Source organism: Candoia aspera, chromosome 16, assembly GCF_035149785.1.
Source record: "Candoia aspera isolate rCanAsp1 chromosome 16, rCanAsp1.hap2, whole genome shotgun sequence".
In the NCBI taxonomy this organism is placed as follows: domain Eukaryota; kingdom Metazoa; phylum Chordata; class Lepidosauria; order Squamata; family Boidae; genus Candoia; species Candoia aspera.
In genome coordinates, this window is record NC_086168.1 from 2,942,694 (window position 1) to 2,968,535 (window position 25,842).

The 25,842-nt window shown below is 45.9% G+C and overlaps 1 protein-coding gene across 2 annotated transcripts; it reads left to right on the forward strand.

The window, feature by feature from the left end:
- Nucleotides 1-5,183: 5,183 nt before the first annotated feature.
- On the forward strand, nucleotides 5,184-24,938 carry DOLPP1 (dolichyldiphosphatase 1). Of its 2 annotated transcripts, none has more exons than XM_063316087.1 (8): nucleotides 5,184-5,309; nucleotides 12,946-13,046; nucleotides 13,848-13,932; nucleotides 16,407-16,506; nucleotides 18,332-18,439; nucleotides 20,119-20,247; nucleotides 22,087-22,176; nucleotides 23,747-24,938. In XM_063316087.1, exons 1-8 carry the CDS (start codon nucleotides 5,234-5,236, stop codon nucleotides 23,781-23,783), a joined length of 726 nt encoding a protein of 241 aa, XP_063172157.1. In that variant the 5' UTR covers nucleotides 5,184-5,233; the 3' UTR covers nucleotides 23,784-24,938. The 2 variants fall into 2 exon arrangements, with proteins under 2 accessions (XP_063172157.1, XP_063172158.1); XM_063316088.1 differs by having other exon boundaries at nucleotides 18,332-18,430.
- The last annotated feature ends 904 nt before the right edge of the window (nucleotides 24,939-25,842 follow it).

Consider the following 25,842-nt stretch of genomic DNA (forward strand, 5'->3'; position numbering starts at 1 on the left):
ACATGGGTGAAGCAGCCTCAGAGTGGGAGACAGAAAAATTAATTCTGCCCTATTTTATCAATATCATTCATACCAATGTAATCTCCACTTTCACTTTTAACAATTCTATTCAGGGCAGATAATCTCATTTGAAAACAAAAGTGAAAGTAAAGATAATTTACATAAAGCAGCATCAGTATGGATGACAGAGGGATCTGGGAAGGAAAGGCCATGCTCCCCCGGTGGCTCATTTGGATAATACAGGGCCAATAATAAAAAGTGCAATATACTGAAAAAGTAGACCATGCTGTCCCCAGTGGCTCAGCTGGTACTGCAAGGCTTAATAGGAAAAGGCTTAATAACTTGAATCATGGAGGATGTCGCCCCCTGTGGCTCAGTTTGGTACTGCAGTCCCAATAATGGAGATAGAAGAATAAATTGGAAAAATACTGCAGAATCAGTAGGAAAAACAGACTGAAGCATTAAAATGATACGGTTTGTTGCCCTACGTTCTTCTGGTACGGAATCCTATGCAAATAATGTAAGCCACTGGTAATCATGATCATGATCATCTATCACTGGGGTCATTATGCCCCTACTGTGCCATATAACTCTTTCCAATTGCTGCTGCAGTACCAAAGTATGCCACAGGGGGCAGCATCTGCTAATCTTTACCAAATCTCTATGTTCTCCACTGCAGCTGCATTACCCAAATAATCCACCAGGGGAAGCACACAGAATTCTTTGCCATTGATCTCGTTACAGTTTCATTTCCCAGGGGACCCATGAGGGCAGCCCTATACTTTGCCAACGCTGCTTTTATCTCCACACCCAACAGTGGCAGGATCTAAATTTGCTGGCCTTTTATTTCCTTTTTGGGGCTAGCTGTCTCCAATGGGCTTCTTAGAAAACGTTGGAGATCAGCACCATCTTCATCATTATAGGAATAATAACAAAATACCCAGAGGAGTTGCACTGCCCAAAGGAACCACCGGGGGCAGCGCACACTTATTTTGCTATCAACTCCTTTTTGGTATTCCTACCAGAGACTGATTGATTGATGATTGATTATGTGACTTGATTTAGTCATTTTTGACTCCTAGCAACCCCACAGATAGATTTTCTCTAGGAGATCTGTCCCCAGCCTGGTCCTTCAGCTCTTCCAATGGTCCACCCATCACCACTGTAACTGAGTCCCACCACCTTGCTGCTGGTCATCCTGTTCTTCTCTTTCCTTCCACCTTTCCCAGCATTATAGGCTTCTCTGAGGATTATATGACTTTCCTAGATAGAAATGGATGGATGGATGGATGGATGGATGGATGGATGGATGGATGGATGGACTGATTGTGTGCCATCAAGTCAGAGTGAGGTCTTAGCAACCACGTAGCTAGACCTTCTCCAGGAGGGTCTGTCCTCAGCCTGGTCCTTCAGCTCTTCCAATGGTCCACCCATCACCATGTAACTGAGTCCCTCCATCTTGCTGTTGGTCGTCCTCTTCTTCTCTTTCCTTCCTCCCTTCCCAGCATCAGAGTTTTCTCCAGAGAGCTGGGTCTGACCCACTTAAAAGTATGGTGGGAAGAAGGATTCTCACAAAGTGAGGAGTCACACACTTAATCACTGAAAGTGGATATTTAATAAAGTCTTGGTTTAACCATAGTCAATCAAACAAACAATTGGCTGGATTTGTGCAACTTAGCCAAGCAAATCTCATTACAGGTAGTTCTCAACTTACGATGGTTCATTTAATGATGGTTCAAAGTTACAATGGCCTTGGAAAAAGTGCTTTACGACCTGTACTTGCCCTTATGACCATCATACCACCACCGCAGTCCCATGATTGCAATTTGGGCTCTTGGCAACTGGCTTGCATTTACGACTGGTTGCAGCATCCTGGGGTCACGTGATCACAATTTACTACCTTTTTTGCTGGTTTCTGGCAAAAAACATCAAAAAAGTCCACTGGGGAATCTGGATTCGCTTAATGACCCATGATTCACTTAACAACCATTGCAAAAATGGTTGTAAAATTGGGTCTGGTCACGTGGTGAGTCAACTTACGACCGCAATGACTTACAATGGAAATTCCGGTCCCAATTCTGGTCTAAGTGGAGGACTATCCGTACACAGAATTTCTGCATTTCATTTTGTCCTTTCAGCAGCCTAGAGAGACTGGTGGTGATGAGACTGTTTTGATCTCCTGCAGAGTCTTCTCATGTGTCTCCATTTGTATATTTACTGGATTAATTGACCTCTAGTTCAGCAAAATAAAACAAAGATGGCACTAAATGCTTCTGGCAAACAAACTTTTCTAATTTCCATTGGGGTCGGGGTCAATAATATGATAGCTAGCCACCCAAAGTCATTTGCTTCTTTATTTCTTCATTTTGTTTTTCTTCTGTTTCACTCTGGCTTGCCTGGCCTGTTAATTGTATTTATCGTCTCCGGGGAACTGATCTCACGCAGATGGTGCTCAGAGGGAAAGAAGAAACGTGGAAAATGTGTTTTCCCTCTGTTATGAACCTTGAAAGTAGTAAGTCGTGCTGTGTGAACACACAAACTGATCTTTAGAAGAACTAAGATTTCTCTAATCAACTCACCAACCTGTTATTTTGTTCAGGGTTATTGCAGACCTCTGAAACACATCCAGATCTGAAATCCCACTGTCTAAATGCCTGGGTCATGTCTCTACAGACTTTTTAATGAATTCACAGCAGATGGAGAAGAAGCAAAGGGTGGCAGATGCTTTCTCGGGTTCAAATAGATGAAGGTGGGTCAGTTGGAGATGAAGAGATGGATCGTAGAAAGTAAAGCAATGACAAATATTCAATATTCAATAAAGAATAAGGATATTCCTAACACAACAAATATCAGAATTTGGAGTCGTCTTCCCAGAGGCAATATATGTGTGTGAAAACTGGACACTGAGAAAGAAGAGAAAGAAGATACCATGGACCGCAAGAAGAACCAGTCAGTCCATCAATTGTGGAGCAAATCAAGACCAACTTCTTGGAGGTGACCATCAATAGGCAGAAGTTCACATAATTTGGATAGGTGATACAGGCAGTGAGGTGCTCAGATGACATAGTGATGCAAATCTTGACTTCATGTACTTGTAGCCTGATGCTTGGCACAAGTAGGTAAGTCGCATGAGGTCACCACCCATGTGTCCTCTCCCTATCATCACCACCATGGATGCCCATGAGTGGAAGAGCTGCAAATTGTCAAAGGAACAGACCAAGATGGAGGGCAACCTCAATAATTGGCCTGACTTGAGGGCACCTAACAAACTATTGATACTGTAAGCCACAGAGTCTATCAGAGTGAGCAGCCATGATAAATTTTAAAAAATAATAAGAATAACTAAATATTCCTCTATTTCAATATTCAGCCTAGGGATACTTCTCTTTTAAAAAAGATTGTCAAAACAATTGACAATTTTATCTGGCAGCAGCTGTTGAAGAATTGTGATGCTGCAAGTGAATAATTGAACTGATTAAAAGGATTAAAAGGAACCAGACTTTGCATTAAAGTCGAACAGCACACCAGGGTCAAGCTTTATGATGACTTTAGCCAAACAGCCAAGCTGCAGGGTGCAAAGAGAGCCAGTTTGGTCTAGTGGTTAAGGCAGCAGGCTAGAAACCAGGCGACGGTGAGTTCTAGTCCTGCCTTAGGCATGAAACCCGGCTGGGTGACCTTGGGCCAGTCACTCTATCTCAGTCCAACTCACCTCACAGGGTTCTTGTTGTGGGGAAAAGAGGAGGAGGAGGGAGTATTAGGGATGTTCACCGCCTTGAGTTATTTATAAAAATAATAAAGGTGGGAAAACCCTTGGGGGAGATGGGTGGTGACAGAAATTTGAAATATAAATAATAATAATAATAAAAAATAAAAATATGGATCAGCCCCTCCTAGCTGGTCTTGCATGCTCCTATAAAGCTAAGTGAGGTCAAACTGGGTTGGTATTTGGATGGGAGGCTGGATCTGTAGACTTGACAACAAAATAAAAACAAATTTCTGGAAGAAAATGATGCAAAAACAAAATGGTCTTGTCCATGTCCTCAACAGGAGCTGAGGGTGTCTTTTCCTTATTCAGAAAAAGAAAGCACCCCACGGCAATCTACTTAAGTAGTTTTTTTGTGGGGAGTGGGGGTGATACGTTAAAATCCTCAAATTCCGTCCGGTATTTAATAGCACCTACTAAAATGGAGCAAAATGCTCCAGTGGTGCAAACCAGGTATGAAATTTCAGTTGTTTTTCTCTTGGGGGCCAGCCCAGTTCTCTGTATTAATTAATGCACTCTCAATTGCCGCTGCGAGGAATTGGAATGGGAGTGCTCTAGGAGCAAAGAAGGTGCTTTTCTATGGTTAGCTGGTGGTAATGGGATTTAGAGTCCCAGCACAACTGGAAGTATGAGCGTCTGCAAGAGGAGGCAGGGTGTAAATGATGCAGATTCCATTTTTATCTCATCATGATGTCCTCCTGCAAAGGGCATGGATTATATCAGTGTTTCTCAATCTCAGCAGCCACTTTAAGATGTGTGGACTTCAACTCCCAGAATTCCCCAGCCACCATTCAACACTACGGAATTCTGGGAGTTGAAGTCCACACATCTTCAAGTCAGAAGTTGGGAAGCCCCGCCATAAAGGGTGTGTGAGCACCAGCATTGTGGCTTGGAAAGAGAGGTTATGGCTTAGTTTATGGCTCTTTCAGCCCAGCCAAGTGTGGTTTTATCCAACAAACTAGGGATGAGCATGGCTAAGCGCAGCACAGGCCATCTTCTGGCCACGAGAGCCCTGAGTCACAACAGAGCCCAAGCTTGGCCCCACAATGCACCGCGCTCCCATTCAATCGCCCTCAGCCCGCCATCCACTCCCGAAGATCTGATTGGCTCCAAGCGGGAGCGCGCGAGGGGGGAGGAGAAGAGGCCGCGACGGAGGGGCAGACCAGTAGGGCAACTTCTCAGTTGAGGAGCAGAGCCAGCCAATCCTCGGCGGCCGCCCCGCCCCACCTTTCCTGCCATTGGCCTCCTCATCTACCTGGGGCCTGCCACAGACCGGGCCTTCTGATTGGCTGCTTGATTTCAAGGGGCGGGCAGGCCGCGGGGGTGTGGTAGTATTTGAGGATTGGTTGAGTCCTCACCTGGCGAGCTTCCCGATTGGCTGAGCGGGCCCCGCAGGCACGCCCATTGGCCGCCCCGCCCCGTGTGTGCCGCCCGATTGGCTGTGGCCGCCCGGCCCGGTATCCGGGTAAGATGGCCGCAGTCGGAGAGTGCTCGCTCCCCGTTCCGTGGAATTCGGTGTCTCTCACTCACGTCGAGTATCCAGCAGGTAAAAAGCGCTCTTTCTGCTTCGCGGGTGGCCTTTAACTTCAGGGAGGCTTGAGGGACGTGAGGCGGGAGCTGCCAAATAGTGAGCCATTGATGAGCGGCCGGCGGGCGCGCATGCGTGTTGGGGCGGCGACGCTGCTTGCTAGCAGATAGGGAGCCGCTGGCTGCCGTCGTGCGCATGCGCGGCACCCCCTGGGCTTTGCCTTACTAGTACACAGCCTGGAAATTGGGGGGGGGGTGTCGTTCTTCCTCCGCCCCCCTCCCCCCTTGCAACCGCTTCCCGGGTCTTTTGCAGGCCGTCCCCTCTTCCTATCCGGGCTTGGCTTGGTTAAGCCATGGCTCTGTCCCTTAGGGAAAAACCACTTCGTTGCATCAGAGACCCCAATTCTGCACAAGTTGCAGCTTGTGATGCTTTGCACAAGTTGCAGCTAGTGATGCTACACCAGTGTTTCTCAACTTTGGCAAGTTTAAGATACGTGGACTGCAACTCCCAGGCTGACTGGGGAGTTCTGGGAGTTGCAGTCCACGTATCTGAAACTTGCCAAAGTTGAGAAACACTGTGCTAGATGGTGCATGGACTCCATCCCTTATGCCCAGCCAACTCAAGGCCAGGGATTAGCACAGTGGAGACCCTACCTTTACACTGGCAACACCTTTGCAAGTTTTCAAGCAAGGGGCGGCTTGCTTGTTTGTACAGCACCCCTCCTCCTCAAGGAGCTCAAAGTGGTGTTTCCCCATTAACCTTCCTCCAGTTTTTCCCATACTAACAACACTCCTGTGGACTAAATTGGGCCAAGAGAGTGGGACTGCCCCAAATTGCCAGTGAGGGGCCAAGGATGGATTTGCACCTGGGGCTTTGCAGTCCTGGCCGAACCTCTTGACCAGGACCTTCCCCCTCCCACTGGCATTGGTGTTAATGACCACCAGCTGTTTTCTTTGCACAACCCTAAAGCTGGTTTCATAAAACCCGACTTTGCTTCCATAATGTTCTGTGCCAAAATGTTAACTACGGGATGTAATACCCCGCCCGATTCATATAATGTGCTAAGAAAGGGGAATGTGGTGGCCACAGCATCCTGCCAAACTGCTCAACCCGCTTTTATCCAAGTGGCCAAACTGGCAAAGCTTGAAAATCACGCGCTTTTGTTGTGTATTTACTTAAGCCGCTGAACTGCAGGCAGGACAAACAGCTCTAAATCCACTTGAATCCTTCTCTTTGAAGAACTTGGCTAGTTCAGCTCAAGAGAATGGCTGAGTTGACACAACACACTGAACCACAAACCAGCCAGCCTGGTTTCAGCTTACATGTGGCAAGACCCAACCTTGTGTTTAATAGTTTGTCATGTGTATCAAAGCAGTTGAGTTAACTGACTAAACCAAGGTTCAATTAAGCATTGATCAACCTGTCATATCAGTGTAAATAAGTGGCTTGCTCTGAATCATCCTTCATGAATGAATGGGAATTTCAAGCTGTGGCTCCTAATCTAAACTCTTGCCTAACCTGGCACCTTTTACCTATATTGGATTGGCACCTACATTCCTTAGGTTGTGTCTCTCAGTGTCATCTCTTTCTTTGGGAATTCCTGATTATTTTAATCCCTTCATGGAGCCGTATTTGGCATTGTGCTGTTGGATCTGGATTTGGTCATCACTGTCGTGTTTTATCTTATCGGCAGCCTGTTCTCCCCCTCACAGCAAAGTCTGAAATCAGACACAGCGCAGGGGAGTTATGGCAAGGCCGACCTTCTAGTTTTTATTTTTAAACTTTATCCGAGAGGAGGTCAGATTTTGACAAAGGCAGCCGAAGGAGTGATAGGTGGAGATCTCGTCTCTTGCAACCTAATCGTTATAACTGAAATTTTGTTCCCAAACCGCTGTTCCCTCAAGTAAATTCAAACAAAAACAAAAAGCACTCTCCCCTCCCTTGAAACATTAGCACTTTTGGAGGGGTCAGTAGGATGGTGCATAACAGAACCAGAGATGGATGGAAATTGAATGACTTGAAAATGTATTGGTTCTTGGCGCCAGCTCGATCAGGGCTAAGTGAGTTTGCAGACCCTGAAATTCCATGGTTCAGCAAAAAAAGGCATACTCTGGTTTCTCTTTAGAGCGTATAAACCTTTCGCCTGCTACAACAGAAATAGTCTCTGCGGCAGTGCAGAGTGCATTTTCCTCGGCCAGCTCCCCAAAGCCTTGGGGAACGGAGTGCAGGGTTTTTCGTAACGGGGCGTGGCACTTCCAAGTAGAGCTATGCTTTGGCACCCTTTGCTTTTTCCCTTTCTAGGCAGCGAGCACTGTGGGAGTTCGGTGCATTGTAGCAATAAAAAAGAAGCCCATGTATTATTTATCTCCTCTGCCTCCACTCAGGTTGCCTGAATTCTGCTGGGTTGCCTAATGCCTGCAAGCTGCATGAAGTCAACGATTGTTTGTGTGTGTTTTCGCCTCAAGTCGCATTAGCCGGTCTCCTAGTTTTGAGCTGAAAAGTCAGGGGTAGAGATGGCGTTGTTGAGAGCTGAGGGTAAGCCTCCCAAGCCAGGACTGAGCCCTTCAACAGACCCTGCCTTGCATGGCTTAAACAAAGCCACCTTTGTTTGCAGGAAGGTGGAATAATAAATGAAACTGCAAAGCCATCCTGTGTTCTTTTGAGCATCATAACTTGTCAGAGGCCATGGCGTGCAGAAGATTTTAAGTTCATTCTCCAGCATTTCCAGGTAGGGTTTAGGACAGCCTTTCTCAACCTCTGACCCCGGAGGAACCCTTGGAATATTTTCCAGGCCTCGGGGAACCCCTGCACATTCAAGCTCAAGTATAGGCCAGAAGTTACAAAATTATTGTATTCGTTTCATGGGTAGGCCTGTCTGTAGGCATTCACAATGTTCTTAAACTAAAAATAAAGAATGGAACTTATCTCTTTAATGTGAAGTTGCCTGAAGTTCAAATAATTTTTAAAATAAATTGTGATCTCCCAGGGAACCCCTAGTGACCTCTCGCAGAATCCTAGGCTTCCACCGAACCCTGGTTGAGAAACCCTGGTTTAGGAGATAAACTTCTGAAACCTTGGACGCTAGCAGCCAGTCTCTGAAGCTGGCCCACAGCCAAACTCTTGAGAAGCCTTCTTCAAACCAGCGCCCTTCCAATCATTTGAAAACAGCATCCATCAGCCACACAGCTAGCCCAGTTGCCTTAGAATTGAGCAGGATGTCTGAACCCGGTTGACACTGCCCTTGAAAATCGTTCAGAATGCTGTAGGAAGAGTAATGACTGAAACTGGACATTATGAACATATTACACCCACCTTATATGCTCTTCTCTGCTATGCAGTTGGTTTCTGGTCCCAATTCAAAGTGCTGGCATTAACCTGGTATTACGGCTTGGGACCCCAATTCCTGCATGAATGTTCTTCCCATCTATTCCTACCAATACCTTGAGAACATCTGCAAAAACTGGTCTTTGGGCAGACCCCTGAATGAGAACTTTGTCTGATTTCCGGCTCTTGTCCGTACTGCTGGGAAAGGCTGGGTACGACAGGCAGCGTGCACATAAATACAACGGTAAATTAGGGCCCTCTATCACATCCTGTCTATGCATGGTCGGCAACCAGATGCTTCCAGATGGTCCCAGCCTTCCAACATTGCCCCTTCCCTTTGAGGCTGGATCTTGCCTCAAAGCAAAGCTGGCTTAGAGCCAGCTGTAGACCACAGTTGACGGTGCAGCCGCAGGTTTATATTTTATTTTCTATCCCGCCTTTATTATTTTTATAAATAACTCTAGTCAGGGAATATCCCTAATACTCCTTCCTCCTCCTCTTTTCCCCACAACAACAACCCTGTGAAGTGAGTTGGGCTGAGAGAGAATGACTGGCCCAAGGTCACCCAGCCGGCTTTCACGCCTAAGGCAGGACTAGAACTCACCGTCGCCTGGTTTCTAGCCTGTTGCCTTAACTCTTCTGCAGTACCGTAGCACTTTTTAGCCTCTTGCGGCTGCGGCACTTGTTGTTTGCAACCTGCCGCCTGGGACATTTGTCATGGTTGTGTCTGGTGTGAATTTGATTTGATGCTGCGGAAAGGAAACTGTTCGTAATTTGCTCCTTATCAATTCTCTTAACAGACCTCTGAGTTTCGGTATATCATTTTGCAAAATCAAGGGTTCAGAAGCTCGGTGGCTGTGCAAAGAAGTTATCAGATAAATTAATCATCTGTTTAATGTTTTTCAGTAGAAGCTGTTAAGGGCCACAAATAACACTACAGGCATCCCATGCAAAAAACAGGTGAAGCAAAGCATTCCTTCCCCCAATTGCAAAAACTAAATAATTGAAAAACAGCGACTATGTTCATCTAGAATCCGTTTTTTCCCCCCTGCTTCTCACTGAGGAATGAAGCAGGATGCCTTACAGAGAACGTAATGCTAAGGCAGAATATTGAATAGCGTTGTGGCTTGCAAGCCGGGGTGTAAAGCGTAGTGAACATCTGCTGAGTGCCAGCGTGCTGCCTGACTCCAGTTTCTTGTGATTTTGCTACGCAAGTTTGTGTTCTCAGCTCTGGGTTTCGTTAGCACCTTTAAGTTCAGACTTCCTGCACTATGTTTCATAGCTAGGCATGACCGATGTGTAGCGGCTTCTGGCTATATTCGCACATTGGCGTGGGTGTCCTTCGGTGTGCATTAGCGGAATGCTTCACAAGACAGTCGCCGGAAGCAGTCATTTTGCAGGCCAGATGTGGCTGCGGGCCACCCGTTGCAAGCAGTTTTGTTTTGATGGTTCAAACCGACAAGTCAAGCTGAAAGCTGTTTTGGCTGCTTTGGCTGGATCGATGACCAGTTGTCGTTCAGGAGCACTTAAAAACCTCGGCACAGGGCAAACAGAAACATCCAGCTGGAAATTCCACATTCCCATTTCTGTGGTTCGCTGCTAAGACTCCTGCAGTGACCGATGATTCAGCTGCCAACTTGAAGGGAAGCTGCTGCGGAGCTGATTTACTCCTTGGATGTGAGATGAGCTGCTGTACCATAATTAATTTTCTAGAATTAAACTGAGGTGGACTGTAATTCACCAGGAAGTTTCATTGGCTTCATACATCATGCCAAGGCATGCCTCATTTCGCCATGCCTTGCTGAAGTCCAGTCGGCTGGGCTTGTATGTCTAATAAGCTGCGATCCATAGTTTAAACCCACAGCAGCTGAGTTTATACAACGTGCTTAGCCAAAAGTGAAGTGGCGGAGAAAAACGTGCTTGGGCTAGAACTTTTATCTCTGCTGTGCTGGGGTGTTTATATTTGCAGGGTTTTTAGAAGTTTCATGGGGGGGATTTCTTTTTTTAAACTTGCAACCATTCATTTAGCGATCGTTCGAAGTTACAACCGTGCTGGGAAAAGTTATTTACGACCAGTCCTCACACTTACAACCATCACAGCTTTCCCTGCAGTCACATGATCGGAATTCGGGCGCTTGGCAACCGGCATGTATTTATGGCCGTTTCAGCGTCCTGGGGTCACGTGATTGCCATTTGCAACCTTCCCAGCCAGCTTCCAACAAGCAGAGTCAATGGGGGGAGCCGGATTTGCTTAACAACCATGTGATTCGCTTAACGACCACAGCAAAAGTAAAATCAGGCGTTACTCACTTAACAACCACCTTGCTTAGCAACGGAAGCTCAGGTCCCAATTGTGGTCATAAGTTGAGGACTACCTGTATGCAATTCACGTGCGAGATAGGATCTCTGTTGAGAAGCAGAGTCAGCAGAATTTTCTTCTGGGTATGTATCGGTGAAAGATCATAAAGATCATCTCTTTTTATCTTCTGTTTTTCAAGCTTCTTTCCTTTCTTCATCTCCTGCCAGAGTTTCTGATTTTAAGCAGCGGTGATGATGGTGAGGCAGAAGCTACGAAACGGTCACTAGCTGGCCCCTTCCTGGCTGGATTTACATGTCGAGCCAAGCAAGTGTGTGAGGTGTGCTTAGCTGGGGTTCAGCACATTGTGCCGACCCATCAGTTGGGAGCGGCAAACCTGGGTTTACAGCATGGTGTGGCTGTGTGAACCTAGCCAGTTGAGGCTTATTCCACCAATCGTGGTTAAGGAAACCTAGCTGATAGGTGAACCGTAGACCAACACCGGGCTGGCCACCTTAGGGTTGAGGGTGAAAACCTTTTTGCCAAGCGACTGAAGTTCTGTGCCAAACCCTCTCGCACCCGAAGGATCCGCCGCAAGCTGACGTTCAGAGAGGAGATGGTGGTGCGGTCTGGGAGAAGGATGTGGTCTGGTTTCCATTCATGGACGCGCCTCGTTTCATATCGGGCAAAGCTGCTGTGGTAAACCTCACTTTTTCGTCTGGTTTTAGGGGGAAGCTGCACTTTGTCTATCTTTAAATCTTCCCGTACGCAAAGGAAACTTATTATTGTGTGTTGATCGGTGCAGCGGCTGCATGCCATGGTCTAGACTACGAGAGTTAAAGTGATACTCCATGACCTTCAAGACTAGCTGGAGGTTGGAACCCAATTTGGGGGCCGGGGGAGAATGTGAATCGTAAATCCTTGCCTCTATTGCTTTTTCTCAAAACAAAGAGTTTGTAGGCATATCCCTCACTTTGTCAAGTGTAATCCAAATTTTGAAGTCTGTACAGGTAGTCCTTGCTTAACAACCACAATTGGGACCAGAATTTCGGTTGCTAAGCGACGTGGTCATTAAGTGAATCCAACCCAATTTATGACCTTTTTTGCAGTGGTCGTTGAGTGAATCACCGTGAGCATTAAGTGAACTATGTGGTCATTAAGCGAATCATGCAGTTCCCCATTGATTTTGCTTGCCAGAAGCCGCTGGGAAGGTTGAAAATGGTCCCAATGGTGACCATGGGATGCTGCGATGGTCATAAGTGCAGACTGGTTATTAAGCACCCAAATCGTGATCATGTGACGGGGATGCTGCAATGGTCATAAGTGTGAGGACTGGTCATAAATTGTTTTTTTCCAGTACCGTTGTAAGTCAAACTGTCACTAAACAAATGGTTGTTACGTGAGGACTGCCGGTACCTGAACTGGAACACATGTCACGCTGATCTCCCTTTTCCCAGGTTTTCTTATGTAATACAGCAGTGTTTCTCATCGTTGGCCATTTTAAGATGTTCGGACATGCTGGCTGGGGAATTCTGGGAGTTGAAGTCCACATATCCTCATATGGCCAAGGTTGAGAAACCCTGCAATACAGCATATCACTCAGGAGGAAAGCATGCAGGCACATTCATTATATCAAGGAAACATATTGGCGGCGGGGCATACATCAGAAATGGGTCTGGATGTTCATGCAGGTTGAAAGCAAAATGTATAAATCGATGCAGTAATTGGTTACGAATGAACTGAACATTGGATTTGTTCAGTTTCCCGTTATTTTTTTCCCAGGCTAGACAGTCCTATGGCCCCAGAGTGGAGGCGATAAAATGCCCCATGGAAATCAAATCCAGAACTCAAGCAGTAGGCAGAGCCCCTGTTGGGGGCTTTCGTCCTATTCCCAGCCAAAAATGTGGCACAGGCGGACACCGGTCTTGTGCCAGGGAGTTTCACGAGTCTCGTGAAAGCGTGGCTGTTCAGCGGCCCTCCCAGCGAGACACACGTTCTTTTCGGCACGCTTTGATCTCTCTGTCTCCCCTCCAGGTGACTTCACTGGCCGTCTCCTCGCCTACCTGAGCCTCAGTCCCATTTTCATCATAGCTGGCTTCATCACCCTCATTGTGTTCAAGAGAGAGCTACACACGGTAAGACAGCTTTGCTCCTAGGATGTCTTCTCTTAGATCTAGACCAGGGTTCCCCAAAGTGATCAGTATCGACCCCCAAGAGTCAGCGGGACTATTCGAGGGGTCGCTGTTATTACTATTATTATTTATAGTTTTTTTTAATCCGTTCAGTCGTGTCCGGTTCTTGGAGACTGCCAGGACACATCCCTGCAGTTTTCTTGGCAGGTTTTTCAGAAGTCGTCTGCCATTGCCTCCTTCCCAGGGCCGAGAGAGAGTGACTGGCCCAAAATCACCCAGCCGGCTTTCATGCCTCAGGCGGGACTAGAACTCTCCTACCACGCCTGATTGGCTCTTGGGCTGAGAGGGAGGGACTGGCCCAAGGTCACCCAGCCGGCTTTCATGCCTCAGGCGGGACTAGAACTCTCCTACCACGCCTGATTGGCTCTTGGGCTGAGAGGGAGGGACTGGCCCAAGGTCACTCAGCCGGCTTTCATGCCTCAGGCCGGACTAGAACTCACAGTCTCCCGGTTTCTAGCCTGGTGCCTTAACTCCTTTGCTAAACTGGCTCCCGTTAGTTGAAGTAGTAGTTGTTAAATTATTTTCATATAATAAATGAATGGGGGTCGATGAACAATCTGAAGCTTCATGAAGGGGCTGATGGGCTGAAGAGTTTGGGGCCCTCTGATCTAGACCCTTAGGAGAAACTCATGTATATTTATTGACTTAAATGTTATAGAATGCAACCAGCAAATGATACCTTTAATTATAGTGGCTCTCGTGCAGATGGTGGGTCTGATTTTGAATCTCCCTTCTCTTTTATAGATCTCTTTCTTGGGCGGGCTGTGTTTCAATGAAGGTGTAAATTGGTTAATCAAGAACATTGTCCAGGAGCAGAGGCCTTGTGCAGGTAGAGCATTGCTGGTGGAAAAGGTCACCCCCAGTTACACACTCTGTGGATGCAGTTAACGTGGTCTCCTGGCGTCTGCTAGAAGCCACAGTGATGTCAAAATGAGAGCATGGTGTGGTGTGGCACCATCATGCAAATGACATGAATTCCATTCATTAAAGCGTACCATCGGCACAATGCAAAACGAAACAAACGTGTCTTTTCTGCAATGCAGATTGTCCCAAGAGTGCCAGTGTGCAAGGATGCTAAACCATGTGTGTTGTCATTTTCCCCAATGGATGTGTTTGGTCCATTGCCATTAATCCGAGAATTGTCCTATGTTTAGTGGAAGGAGAAGTATACTTCTTTATATTTTGTATATTTATATTTATATTCTGTATATTTCTTTGTATTTTTTAAAGAATAAATTAAAAATACAGTAAGTACATATGGAAGTTTGGAAATAAAATATAACAACTGTAAGTAACTGTAACTACTTACAGTTTAATAAATTTATTTAATATATTATGTATTAAAGTAATACATTTCATATGTGTTATATAAAATTTATTAAACATATTTACAGAAAGTATGAAGATTTTTTAAGTAGTAACACTGGGAAAGAATGATTCTCTCCTGAAAATTATTATTCTGAAAACATACGAATAATGATCCTTTTTTTTGTAAAAGCTGGCTGAAGTTTTCGGGATTCTCTGACGACCTAAGTAAATATGGTAGAATCTTCTGGATGGGGAATGGCAATAGATGTTTCTAAGATATTCCAGAAGAAGAACAGATGGACCTTTTAGTGATATCGAGCATTTGGCCTCCTTCCCATTACAATAAAATAATTAGAAAGAGGATCAAATAGGGAAGCCTCACCTTGAATATAATTGAAGGCCATGAAACACACATCCATTTGTGAAGATTCAGCAGCCTCACCCCCTTTTCCCTTCCAATTAACCTAGTTCAGAATGTGCGTAAGAATCTTGCTTTAAGTGTGAGCTGCTGTAAAGGGCTGGCAGTAAATTTTTACAAAGAACTTTAATTCCCATGTTTTCCTCCTTCAGTCCAGAAATTTAAGTTCTGTGGCTTTCTAAGATGGTCCAATAAATTGGAATGAAAATAACTTTAGGATTCACTGATAATGAACAACATACCATCTGTTAAATATTATTTCCATGTAATCTTCCCAACAACTGGAAAATGCAAAGAAAATTGGCTTTGCTTCTCCAGCCCTAATCCAGATCCTCATGATATTTTACTGCATTTGAGCAAATTGTTTCCATTCTAAGTTTGCCTTTGAAAGGCCAGCTGGGACACTGCTAAAGATCTGTTTTTGTGTTTGTGCGTATTCCTATCTTCATTCAGCCTTTTTATTTTGCTGAGTTATAATCCCCTAATTTGTTATTGTAGGGAAAATAGGAGGTATTTATAAATAATATAGAATAATAGGATTATTATTGCCGCCTTGAGTTGACCAAAATATATTTAAAAGTACGGTTGCCGCCTTGAGTTGACCAAAATATATTTAAAAAGATGGGATAAAAATATAATAATTGATTGGTGCATAACACACCAGATTTAACTGTGGTTGAAAAGAAGAAAGTGTGGATAATTGATGTGGCAATACCAGGGGATAGCAGAATAGAAGACAAAGGATTGGAGAAGATCATAATGTATCAAGATCTGAAAATCGAAGATGAAAAATTATGGCATAAACTGGCCATGGTGGTCCCAGGGGTTATCGGCACACCGGGTGGCGTACCAAAAAACCTTGGACGGCACTTAGAAACTCTGCGCATTGACAGAATTTCCATCTGTCAGTTACAAAAGGCCATGCTGCTTGAATCCGCACATATACTGCGCATTACAACCTCCCAGGTTGGAGGTTGTAATGCACAGTATATGTGCGGGTCCCAGGAGGTTATAATGCGCAGTATATGTGCGGATTCAAGCAGCCTGGCCTTTTGTAACTGACAGATGGAAATTTTGTCAATGCGCAGATTTTTTAAGTGCCGTCCAAGGCTTTCCCAAGATTCTTCTTGGGAAAAAATGCAAATGAAGGCCAACACCAGCTAAAGAACTGGCAGCTGTGATTTCATATTGTTGTGTATAATAATAATAATAATGATGATGATGATGATGATGATGATGTTGACTTTCCCTTAATAAAGCCTACCAGTTTATTGCAGGTCAGGTAGATTCAGCACATGATGGCTTTATGCTTTCTGTAATGTGAGGTTTCCTTTCAAGCCATCATTCCCCAATATTTAATAACAAATGTGCTGTGGGGAAGGAAGGAAAAAGGATACCGTTTGACATTTCTGTTGTAGCAGCTGGAAATAGCAAATGCTCAGCTGGGCCTTTAAGACCATCTGGTCCTCACAGCATCTTTCACGTGCCAGGAAGAACAGCTTTAAAACAAAAATCAATTAAAATTTCATTGATTGGTACTGTTTGCTAACCTCCTTGTTTTCTTTTGGTCCCCACAGAAGCCCACCCGTCTGTTTATTCAAAGTACGCAATGCCTTCCAGCCACTCTCAATTTATGTGGTTTTTCTCTGTCTATTCTTTCCTCTTTCTTTATTTAAGGTGAGTAGCATTTTTGTCAGTCTGGGGGGTGGGATGTTTTTGATTTTCTGCCTTGTCCAGGCAGAGATACATACACGCAAAAGAAGGCCCATAGACATATATACGTAGTGGAAAGAAAAATTGTTCTTTTCCTCTTTTATTTGGTTGGATTCTTGGTAGCAGGATCTGATCCTGTGTGGAACAGCGATGGTCCAGTACTTGCCCTTTTCTTGGGTATATGGAAAGTTAGCTTTTTAGACATTTTTGGAGCCAAGTAGTTAAGAAAAATCTGTTTTTCTTGAGCTTGGTTGAATCCTGGGATTTGTGGATCAGAAACAAACCAGTATTTATAACTTAAATTCTGACTGAAGAATTTTCTGCTTAACCTGCTAGAAAAGTTGGGCAGGCAGTATTGGTGTGGTCAACAGAAACTACCCCCCAACTCACATTTTTGTACGCTTGTCTTCTCCATCAATGAAATGCAGACTGATGTAGTCAGAGAGCCAGAAGCGAACCAAGTCTAGCATAGCCTACCTGGCAGGACTGTTGAGAAGATAAACATGCAGGAAGGATAATCTGTGCTGAGCTCCTTGAAGGAAAAGCAAGATAAAAAGTGGACATTACTGTATGTGGAGTCACCTTTCCAAACAGCCAGTCAGTCATGTAAAGATAATTCCAAATCATTGGGAATTTCCCTAGTCCTGGAAGGAATGAAGAACATTTCCAGATTTAATTTTAAGCTAGACAACCCCTGACTTGTTGGGTCATCGTTTCGGAGATATTTCCTTACCAGATTCCTCCATGCCTTCAACAATGGCAGAGCTGCTAATGTCCTGCCTTCACTGGAAAAGTTCTTAAAAATTCAGGGAGACCTTCAGAGATGTCTCTGCCTTGACAGTAGCCCATGTCATTCATATTGAACTGTATAGCACAGTCAAGCATCAGGATTGTAAACATACTGTATTATGTCATAACGTGTGGCAATTTTTATGTCATAAAATGTTTTATAAAATTTGCCAAATTTCAATTCCACGGGAGTCGCCGGTCCTGGATTTTGGATGCATTCTGTAAGTTAGCCCATCTGAGGTCCCTTGGCTCAAAAATGGTCGCCCTACGATGCACCGTTTCGCCCAGTTAAAGGTTACACACAGACAGACAGAGTTTTTGTAGTCTGTAGATTAACATGGCATTTTGTTTCTGTCTGATTCTACCATCCGCTTTGTAATCAACAAAGCCTGGCCTGCCCTTTTTTTTTTTTTTTGACTCAGTAGTGCCCTTGGAGGAAGGTTTTTCAAACATGGCAGCTTTAAGGTGTTTGGAGTCAACCCCCCAATTCTTCAGCTGGCAGCAGGGAATTCTGGGAGTTGAAGTCCACACATCTTCCATTTTTGGTGCTCTCCTTTTTTGCTCTGTTTATCCCCCTTTGGTTAACGGAATCTGAAACCTGGCTCAGGGCCTCCCGAAAATTCAAACCACGTGCACATGCAGGCATCCTGAACGAATCCTTGGAAACATCCTGCAAGAATCGTTGGCAGGGGTATTTTGAATAACAGCCACTTCACTGCAATCATCTTGCTATGCTTAGATTTAAGCTCTTTCCCTTATGGTCCCCTTTTATTCCTAAACATCTCTCTGGAGAGCACTAAAATAAGGCAAGCTGAACACGTTGCATCCCACAAGCAGGAGGAGTTGGGGGTTGGGAAGAAGGGCTTAAGGGTAGAATGGTGTTTACTCCTTGTTTTAAAGCCTAGTTATAACATGTAAAGAGTCCTCTGGGCATCTAGTTTTCATGACTAAGATGCTGGTTTCTTGATGGCTTAGTGAGAGTTCTTTGTATCTCTCCTAGAATGCACCAAACCAACAATGCCAGGTTTCTGGACTTACTGTGGAGACACGTGTTGTCTCTGTGCCTCTTAACCGTGGCCTTTCTAGTCTCATACAGCAGGTATGTTGGGTGTGTTGCGATGATGCCTTTCAATCCCCAGATGGCTGCGCATCAATTGTCTGTCATAACGATCGTGCTAAGAAAATAATGTCCTTGGCAGGGGGTGGAAGTTGGAATGAATGGCGGAAGGAAGGGACCCTGGGGGTGGGGTGGGGATCAGGGATGCTCCTGTTCAAGGTAGTGTTGACCTAGAAAAGGGTAATATGGCTGCATTCACAAAGCTTAGTTTACCTGGGTTTGCACACTGCATTGAATCAAAACCAGCCCACAGGCTTGAGCTACAGATAGTCCTCGTTCAGCGACCGTTCAGAGTTACAACGGCAGTGAATGAGGGGACTTATGACTGTTCCTCATAGCTGTGGCCATTGCAGCACCCCCGTGGTCACACGATTGCGATTCGGGTGCTCGGTAACCAGCTTGCAATTACGACAGTCACAGCGTCCTGCGGTCCCGCAACCCCAGGATGCAACCGCGCGGGATCCGCCAAACAAAGGCAGCCGGAACTGCTGCAACGGCTGTTGTGAGTCGGCGCGGGCATGTGACGTCGCACTTTACGGCTGTATCGCTCAGTGAGAAAGTTGCCGGTCCCAATTCCCATCACTAAGCGAGGACTACCTGTATAGGGAAACTAACTAGGATTAAGCCTAACTTAAGTTGCGAGAATGTAGGCTAAGACTTGAGAGTGAGGACTGGGATTCAGGAATTGCTTTTGGGTTATGTGTGAACCCAAGAGTGCCCCACCTTGATTGTATAAGGGGGAAGATCGGTTAGGCGTTCAAGCCGCAGGGCACAACAAAACAGTTTGCGTAGTCCTTGTGGGATCTGAGCCTGCCTCTGGCCTGACCTACCTCAAAGTGCTGATCAGGCCATCAGCGATCACGTGCTGCCACCAGACACGGTGAATCCGCTGCCCGAGGGCACATGTGGTGCCAACTCAGCCAGCCTAATCTGTTCCTGAGCTGTGTGCGTAATCCTCGTAACCAGGTTAGCAAAAGGGGCATTTGCTAATACATGAGGCTTGTTCATAGTATTTCTGTGCAGCTCAAGATCATTTGGCTAGTTTAGGAGAAAAACGAAGCTGGGTCAGGAAAACGGGCTAATTCAATGCCAGGTTAAATCTTTCGAGGTGAGCAGTCACAAAGGGGGAAGGAATTCTCCCCGGTGCCTGTATTTTTGGACGGTTCCACCACAGAGGCGGGGAGCCCCAGCAAGCCATGATAGCCAACCAATGTTTTTGCTGTGATAACTGAACCAGGCCATCATGGTGTGTTTCCCCACGGAGCAATGCAGTCAATTCTGTACTTCGTTGGGGTCACACATCGCGGTACGCTGCCTACCCATCCAAAGATGGTGTGTCCAGCAAACCATGGTTAAGCAAATGGCGGCTTAGTGCTGTGGGTAAACCAGACCTCTGACTGCCTTGATCAATGTTTCTCGACCTTGGCAACTTTAAGACATGAGGACTTCAGCTGCCAGAACCCCTCACCAGCATGCTGGGGGATTCTGGGAGTTGAAGCCCACACAATCTTAAAGTTCCTGAGGTTGGGAAACGCTGATCTTCATAGTGTGTTCTGGGGAAAAAAGAGGGCTGGGAATGTTGGTGAGAATTTACCTCTTTTCACGAAGAGCTAAACAGCTCCCTCACTTGATTCCTTCTTGTTAACTTTTTCTCTCCTCTGGCATGGCAGGGTCTACTTACTGTATCACACCTGGAGTCAAGTTGTGTACGGAGGGCTTGTGGGAAGCTTCATGGCTGTCCTTTGGTTTGCCTTCACGCAGGAAATCTTAACACCCTTGTTCCCAAGGATAGCTGCTTGGTAAGATCATCTTTCCCTGCTCTGCCATCCTTGTAAACTAAAAAGCAAAGTGCACATCCCTCTGTGTAGATAGGGGGGATGTGCAAAGTTCATTGATTCAGGAACGGAACATTCCAGAGAACAGTGGAATAGTCCAGATAACGCCAAAAAATTTTGTTGCCCTCTGGATCACGCCAAAGCTACTCCTGGACCAAGCCATTCCCAGTTTGGCATATTCCAGAGTAAATCCTTCAAAGGGGAAGCAGTTTGAGGCAGTGACCTATCTTGTGTGGAACACCATGTCCAGAACATGCTGAACCACTTCCAATTTGGAGGATTTAGAGGGCACAATTTAGAAGATTTCTGGAAACTACCCAGGGGCCCCTGGCATACCATATTTTGGGAGGAGGCCTAGTGTGATCCAGAGGGTAACAGAAGGTTCCAGAATCCTCTGGAACATTCTAGAATCCTCTGGAATGTTCCAGACTCCTCTGGAATTCGCTTCAATTGGTTCTAGAATCCTCTGGAACGTTCTGTTCCAAGATTGATGCATTTTGCACATCCCTAATAACAAAGCTTTTGGGGGCAGAGTCACTGAAAGTGGGGAATGGCTCCATTTTGAGACATCTTCTAGGAGAAAGGAATGTTGCATATCGCTTACCTAGGATACCTATTTAAGAGCTCAGAGGACAACAAAAATTCAAGCTATTTTAACACAGAACATTGTTGGCTGGCTTCACATACTGCACTAAACTCTAAAATGACGTGTTTCACTTTGGCTAAAACCTTAATCACGGCTTAATAATAATAATAATAATAATTTATTAAACTTGTATGCCGCCCAAATCTCAACAACTCTGGGTGGCTCAGCACAATCAGACAAAGAAATTACAATCAAAATCCATAAAACGTAACAGATAAAGATTAAAAATGCGACAGACCAGATGGAATGAAGTGAACCCCATCCAGCGTGGCTTAGTTGTCAGCGGGGTTTAATGCAATGTGTGATTTCAGGATTTAAGACATTAGGACATCCCCGAAACCCAATTAAGAAAGCTTATTATGTGATTTGATGTGGCTTCAGCCAGGCGCGGTTTATTAAATTCATCCGGCAAGCCAGCATTGGAAACCGTGGCTTGGAATGGATTTGCAAACCTGTTTGTGTATGGTGCTGTGCAGTGTGTGAGTTGACAAAACAACTCAGAGCAGTGTTCAGAGCTACAGGCTTCGACTGGCTACAGGCTTACATATAGATGCTAATTGCCATGATATTTTTCTAACGTCTAAACAAAATCTGGAGCTGCATGCTGAATCGATGAAAAACGACAGAAGGGACAATTTGGGCTTGCCAGTTGCTATAATGGAACTTGAATCATGGTCTAAAAACTATGCTGGGACTGGTATGTCGTGCTACCTCTGGTTTGCACATTATCTGAAGCCATAAACCCCAGTTTATAAACCATAATTGTTGGGTTCAGGGAACAAACAAGCCCACGGTAAACTATAGCTTAATGCAGTGTTTCTCAGCCCTGGCAACTTTAAGATGGGTGGACGTCAACTCCCAGAATTCCCCAGCCAGCCATGGGGAACACTGGCTTAATAAGAGTATGTGTAATAAATGTGATTTTGATGGGATTCTGTTTCTGTCGAGCCTTGAATTCCAAAGCTTGGGGAACAGTTTCTGTCTGTCACAATAAAGCTGTTCTACATTCCAGCTTGAGTTAGACTATTCCCCTCTTGTGCTGATCCGGTGGAAGTAGAAGTTGTAGATAAAGATTTGGCTGTGTTGAAACTAACTATCTTGTCTTTCTCTCGCTCCCCCCCCCCCCCGCTTTCCCTGCTCAACTTTTTTTTTTAAAGGCCGTTGTCCGAGTTTTTCTTAATCCGAGACACCAGCCTCATCCCCAATATCTTATGGTTTGAATACACAGTGAGCAGAGCAGAAGCCAGGTGAGGAATTGTTAGCCCTGCGAGGTAGTCATTAACAGAACCTTGCAAGACTGAAAGCCTTTCTCCCCTCCTCTCCTTTTACTCTCTGGAAAACTAGGGAGGGTCCCTTCTGAGACGCTTCCCACATCCCTTTTCCTTCTGTGGGCTCAGCTGCCTCTTATCAGATTGATGTCTAGTCTGCGAATCTTCCTTCAGTCTCCCAAGGGCATTCCCACATTCCATTACAGGAACAGACGTAGAGGTCTCACCCAGTGCGCTGTCAAGATCTGACAGGCTTGGCATGTTCAGAGTCCCATCAATGGAACCCTATCATCTTGTGGGGCCCAGGAGGTGTCTTCTCTGTCATCGTACCCGCCCTTTGGAACAGCACCCCCTCGCCAAGATCTGGGTGGCCCTGACATCCGGCCGTTAGGATGGCCTTGAAGGCCTGGTTCTTCCCGCAGGCACTGGGCCAGGATGCTGGCTGCTCCCATCTAAAAATGGGTCCTTGGAGTTTGTTTGCCCCTGACATGTTCTTTATGGAAGCACACCCTTTGTGAAGTTTATTTAGAAACATGTCTATGGCCACCCTTCTTAATTACAGAACTCTGGATGGCTAGCAGCCTGTTCTCTCCCCACCCCCTATATAAATATATATTAAGATATACTTAAACTAGTCCAATACAAAAGAAAACTGATATATAACAAACTCACAAAACAACACACATAACTTGGGTTCCTCTGACATCCCAGCTCTGATGCCTGGGCTGAAAGCCATCACCCTCCAAGAAGCATTCAGAGGGGATCAGGGCCCTCTGAATTTTGTGGGGAGGCTGTTCCATAGGCCAGGTGTGCAGCAGCAAAGCATCTCGCGCCACAAGATGACACCATTTAATTGGGGTGGCTTGGAGAACAGGCAGAAATCCTCAAGACTGGCAGTCCCGCAAGTAACCTGGCCCCTTGCTGTGTAGGGATTTTAGGGTGATAGTCTGCACCTTGAATTGCGCCTGGACACACCCTGGAGGATGCATGCTGTGGATTGTAAACCCCCAAGTCACTTGGTGAGCAAGTGGCTTTAGACATTGAAAGGAGTATGTTTGATGGCCATCCTTGAAATACAGGTAGTCCTCACTTAATGACTACAGTTGGGACCAGCAACTCTGTCATTACATGGGACAATATGAGACATCACTTGACCGCGATGGACTTACCTCACTTCTGCTGTGGTCGTTTAGTGAGTCACCCAGTCATTAAGCAAGATATCACGTGACCACAACTTGCAATGTTACCGCTGGCTTCTCCATTAACTCTGCGTGTGGAAAGACAGCTGTGAAGGTCACAAATGGCGATCATGTGACTGCGGGATGCTGCGACGGTCCTAAGTGTGAGGACTGGTTGCAAAGTCACATTTTCAGCACTGTCGTAACTTCAAGCAGCCGCTAAATGAGGACTACCTGTACAGGATTCTGCTATGTTTGGCTAATCAAATTACAGCTCTAAGCTCGAGCCCCTTTGAGGCTTAGGGATTCTTTGAGGGGTACGGGGGTGACCCGACATCTCTGTGACCCCTGTCCGTTTACTGCTCTTGAAGGAACCGGCAGCGTAAGCTGGGTACAAAGCTACAGTGAGTGTTGACGTCTCCAGAATTGGACTACGCAGTTCTGTATCCCAGAATGCCGGAACGGAAAGACCTGCGCAGAACTTTGGGGATGGAGCAAGACGCCTTTTAAGGGACAGACCAAAGTATCAGGCAGGGACCACCACCTGAAGACCCCAGAGGCCTTCTCCAATGCGCTGGATCGATCCTGCTGCATGCTGAGTCTGTCCGAGCAGAACCCATTTATATTATTGCAGGTGCACAGCGTTCGGCCGGATGTCACCCTCCCTCAGGCACGATGCGCCGGGAAGCCTTTTTTTTTTTGCACAAGCACCGCTAAATTGGATGGGGCCAGAGGGGCAAGGCGGGACGTCTGGGTGGTCCATCCACTTCAGCCGGGCTTGCGTTAGACATCCGTCGGTAGATCGTACCTGTGAATATTTAAGTTGGGGCTGGGAAGGGACCGTACGCCTTGGGGATAAACCCGATACAGCTCTGTGACTTTTCTATTGAATTTCTTTTTTTAAAAAAAAATTTGCAGCATGCAATCCACGCACTATTTGTATCATGGGTTGTCCAGTTTGCTGAAGGGGCCGGTTGGATCATGTTTTTTTGGGGAGAGCAGCCAGCTCACTGCCACTTTTAAAAAGTTGGCGGCGAAATGAAATCCAACAGGGTTAGAGAAAGGGGACCTTTATTCCCAACCGCACTTTGTCTCAGTTTAAGCAGGCGATGGTTGCTTTGAACACTAATGCTCCTTCTGCACACCTCACCAGAGCAACCCGACAACCTTAATTAAGGATCTGCATGTGCTGATCAGTACAATGGTAAAAAAATCCACAATGCTTTTTTCCCCCCTTCCTTAATCACATTCTGGTACTGAGATACTCATCCAAATTTGGGGGTTCTTTTGAGTGCCAACCAGAGGATCCCTATTCCTGTAACTCTTCCCCTTCCCTTCCTCTGCTTTCTCCCCTACTCCACAATCCAGACTATCGCAAACTCAGTTTTTGCTGGTTGTTTCAAAGGAAAGCCCACAAGTGGGAGCATCCCTGGGTTCAGAAGTGGGCGATGGGGATTGTAGTCCAGCAGAATTAGAAGGCACGACCCGAGGGGAGGCTGGTTTCAAACGATCCCTCGGCGACCCCAAAACTTTTAAGTACTCAATAAATGTGTTTTTATGGTCGCTGCCTGGAAATGTGTGTTTCCTCGAGCAATTGTGTATTAACAGGACAGGGTGGGCATCTGTTTGCAAGCCCTGATTGGATCACATCACAGGCTGTTGTAAATTAGGAGGGACATCTCAGCTACGTAAGCAGCAATGGCCAGTTAATCAAAAGTAAGCCTCTCCCTGAGATGGTTCAGAGATCCAAATGCTGCTGCTTAATTGCTTCTAACGGGGTCGTGATACCAATCCTCTCTCTGCCAACGAGGCTGTAATGGTATGTGGGAATGACCTTGGAAGACTGAGTGAAGAGACGCTGCCAAGGGAATGATTGGCTAAGAGGCAGCAAAGCCCACAGCTGGATAGTGGGTGGGGCAAGAGGCTCAGAAGGGACCCTCCCTAGTTTCTCCAGTGTAAAGGAAACAGCGGGAGAATTGTACTTTCAGACTTGCAAGATTCTGTTAACGTAGCTTCACAGTAAAGTAGAATTACCTCATCTGGTCGTGTTTCCTGTCTGGTGTACCTGGGAAGGGCAACATCAACCTTCCAAGTCTGAAAGTGCAAATCTCCTGCTGTCTCCTTTACAGCCTGAGAAACTAGGGAGGGTGCCTTCTGAGCCTCTTGCCCTTCCAGCTGTGGGCTCAGCTCCCTCTTATCCAACCATTCCATAGGCAGCATCTCTTTACCTTCCCTAGGTCATTCCCAGATACTATTACAGAGGCAGAGCAAAGGAAATTCACTTCTGAGTTTGCACCCAAAGGACTGGACTGCGGATTGCTATGCTGCACATGGAGATCACTTCTGGAGGTTACACACTCCCTAAAAGCATCCAGGTCACACCTCCTGAGTCAAGATTCATTTTCTAAAAGACCCTTTTATTTTAAAGGACCAGTACCAGATGCAGAGTCTATTAGTTCTGGGGAAC

What these genes read in the sequence shown, in the direction of transcription:
- DOLPP1 (XM_063316087.1), top strand. Translation starts at nt 5,234, where the DNA reads ATGGCCGCAGTCGGAGAGTGCTCGCTCCCCGTTCCGTGGAATTCGGTG. An exon ending in TCACGTCGAGTATCCAGCAG is followed by an intron (nt 5,310 to 12,945) that starts GTAAAAAGCGCT and finishes TCTCCCCTCCAG; the next exon opens with GTGACTTCACTGGCCGTCTC. An exon ending in TCATACAGCAGGTATGTTGG is followed by an intron (nt 18,440 to 20,118) that starts GTGTGTTGCGAT and finishes CTGGCATGGCAG; the next exon opens with GGTCTACTTACTGTATCACA.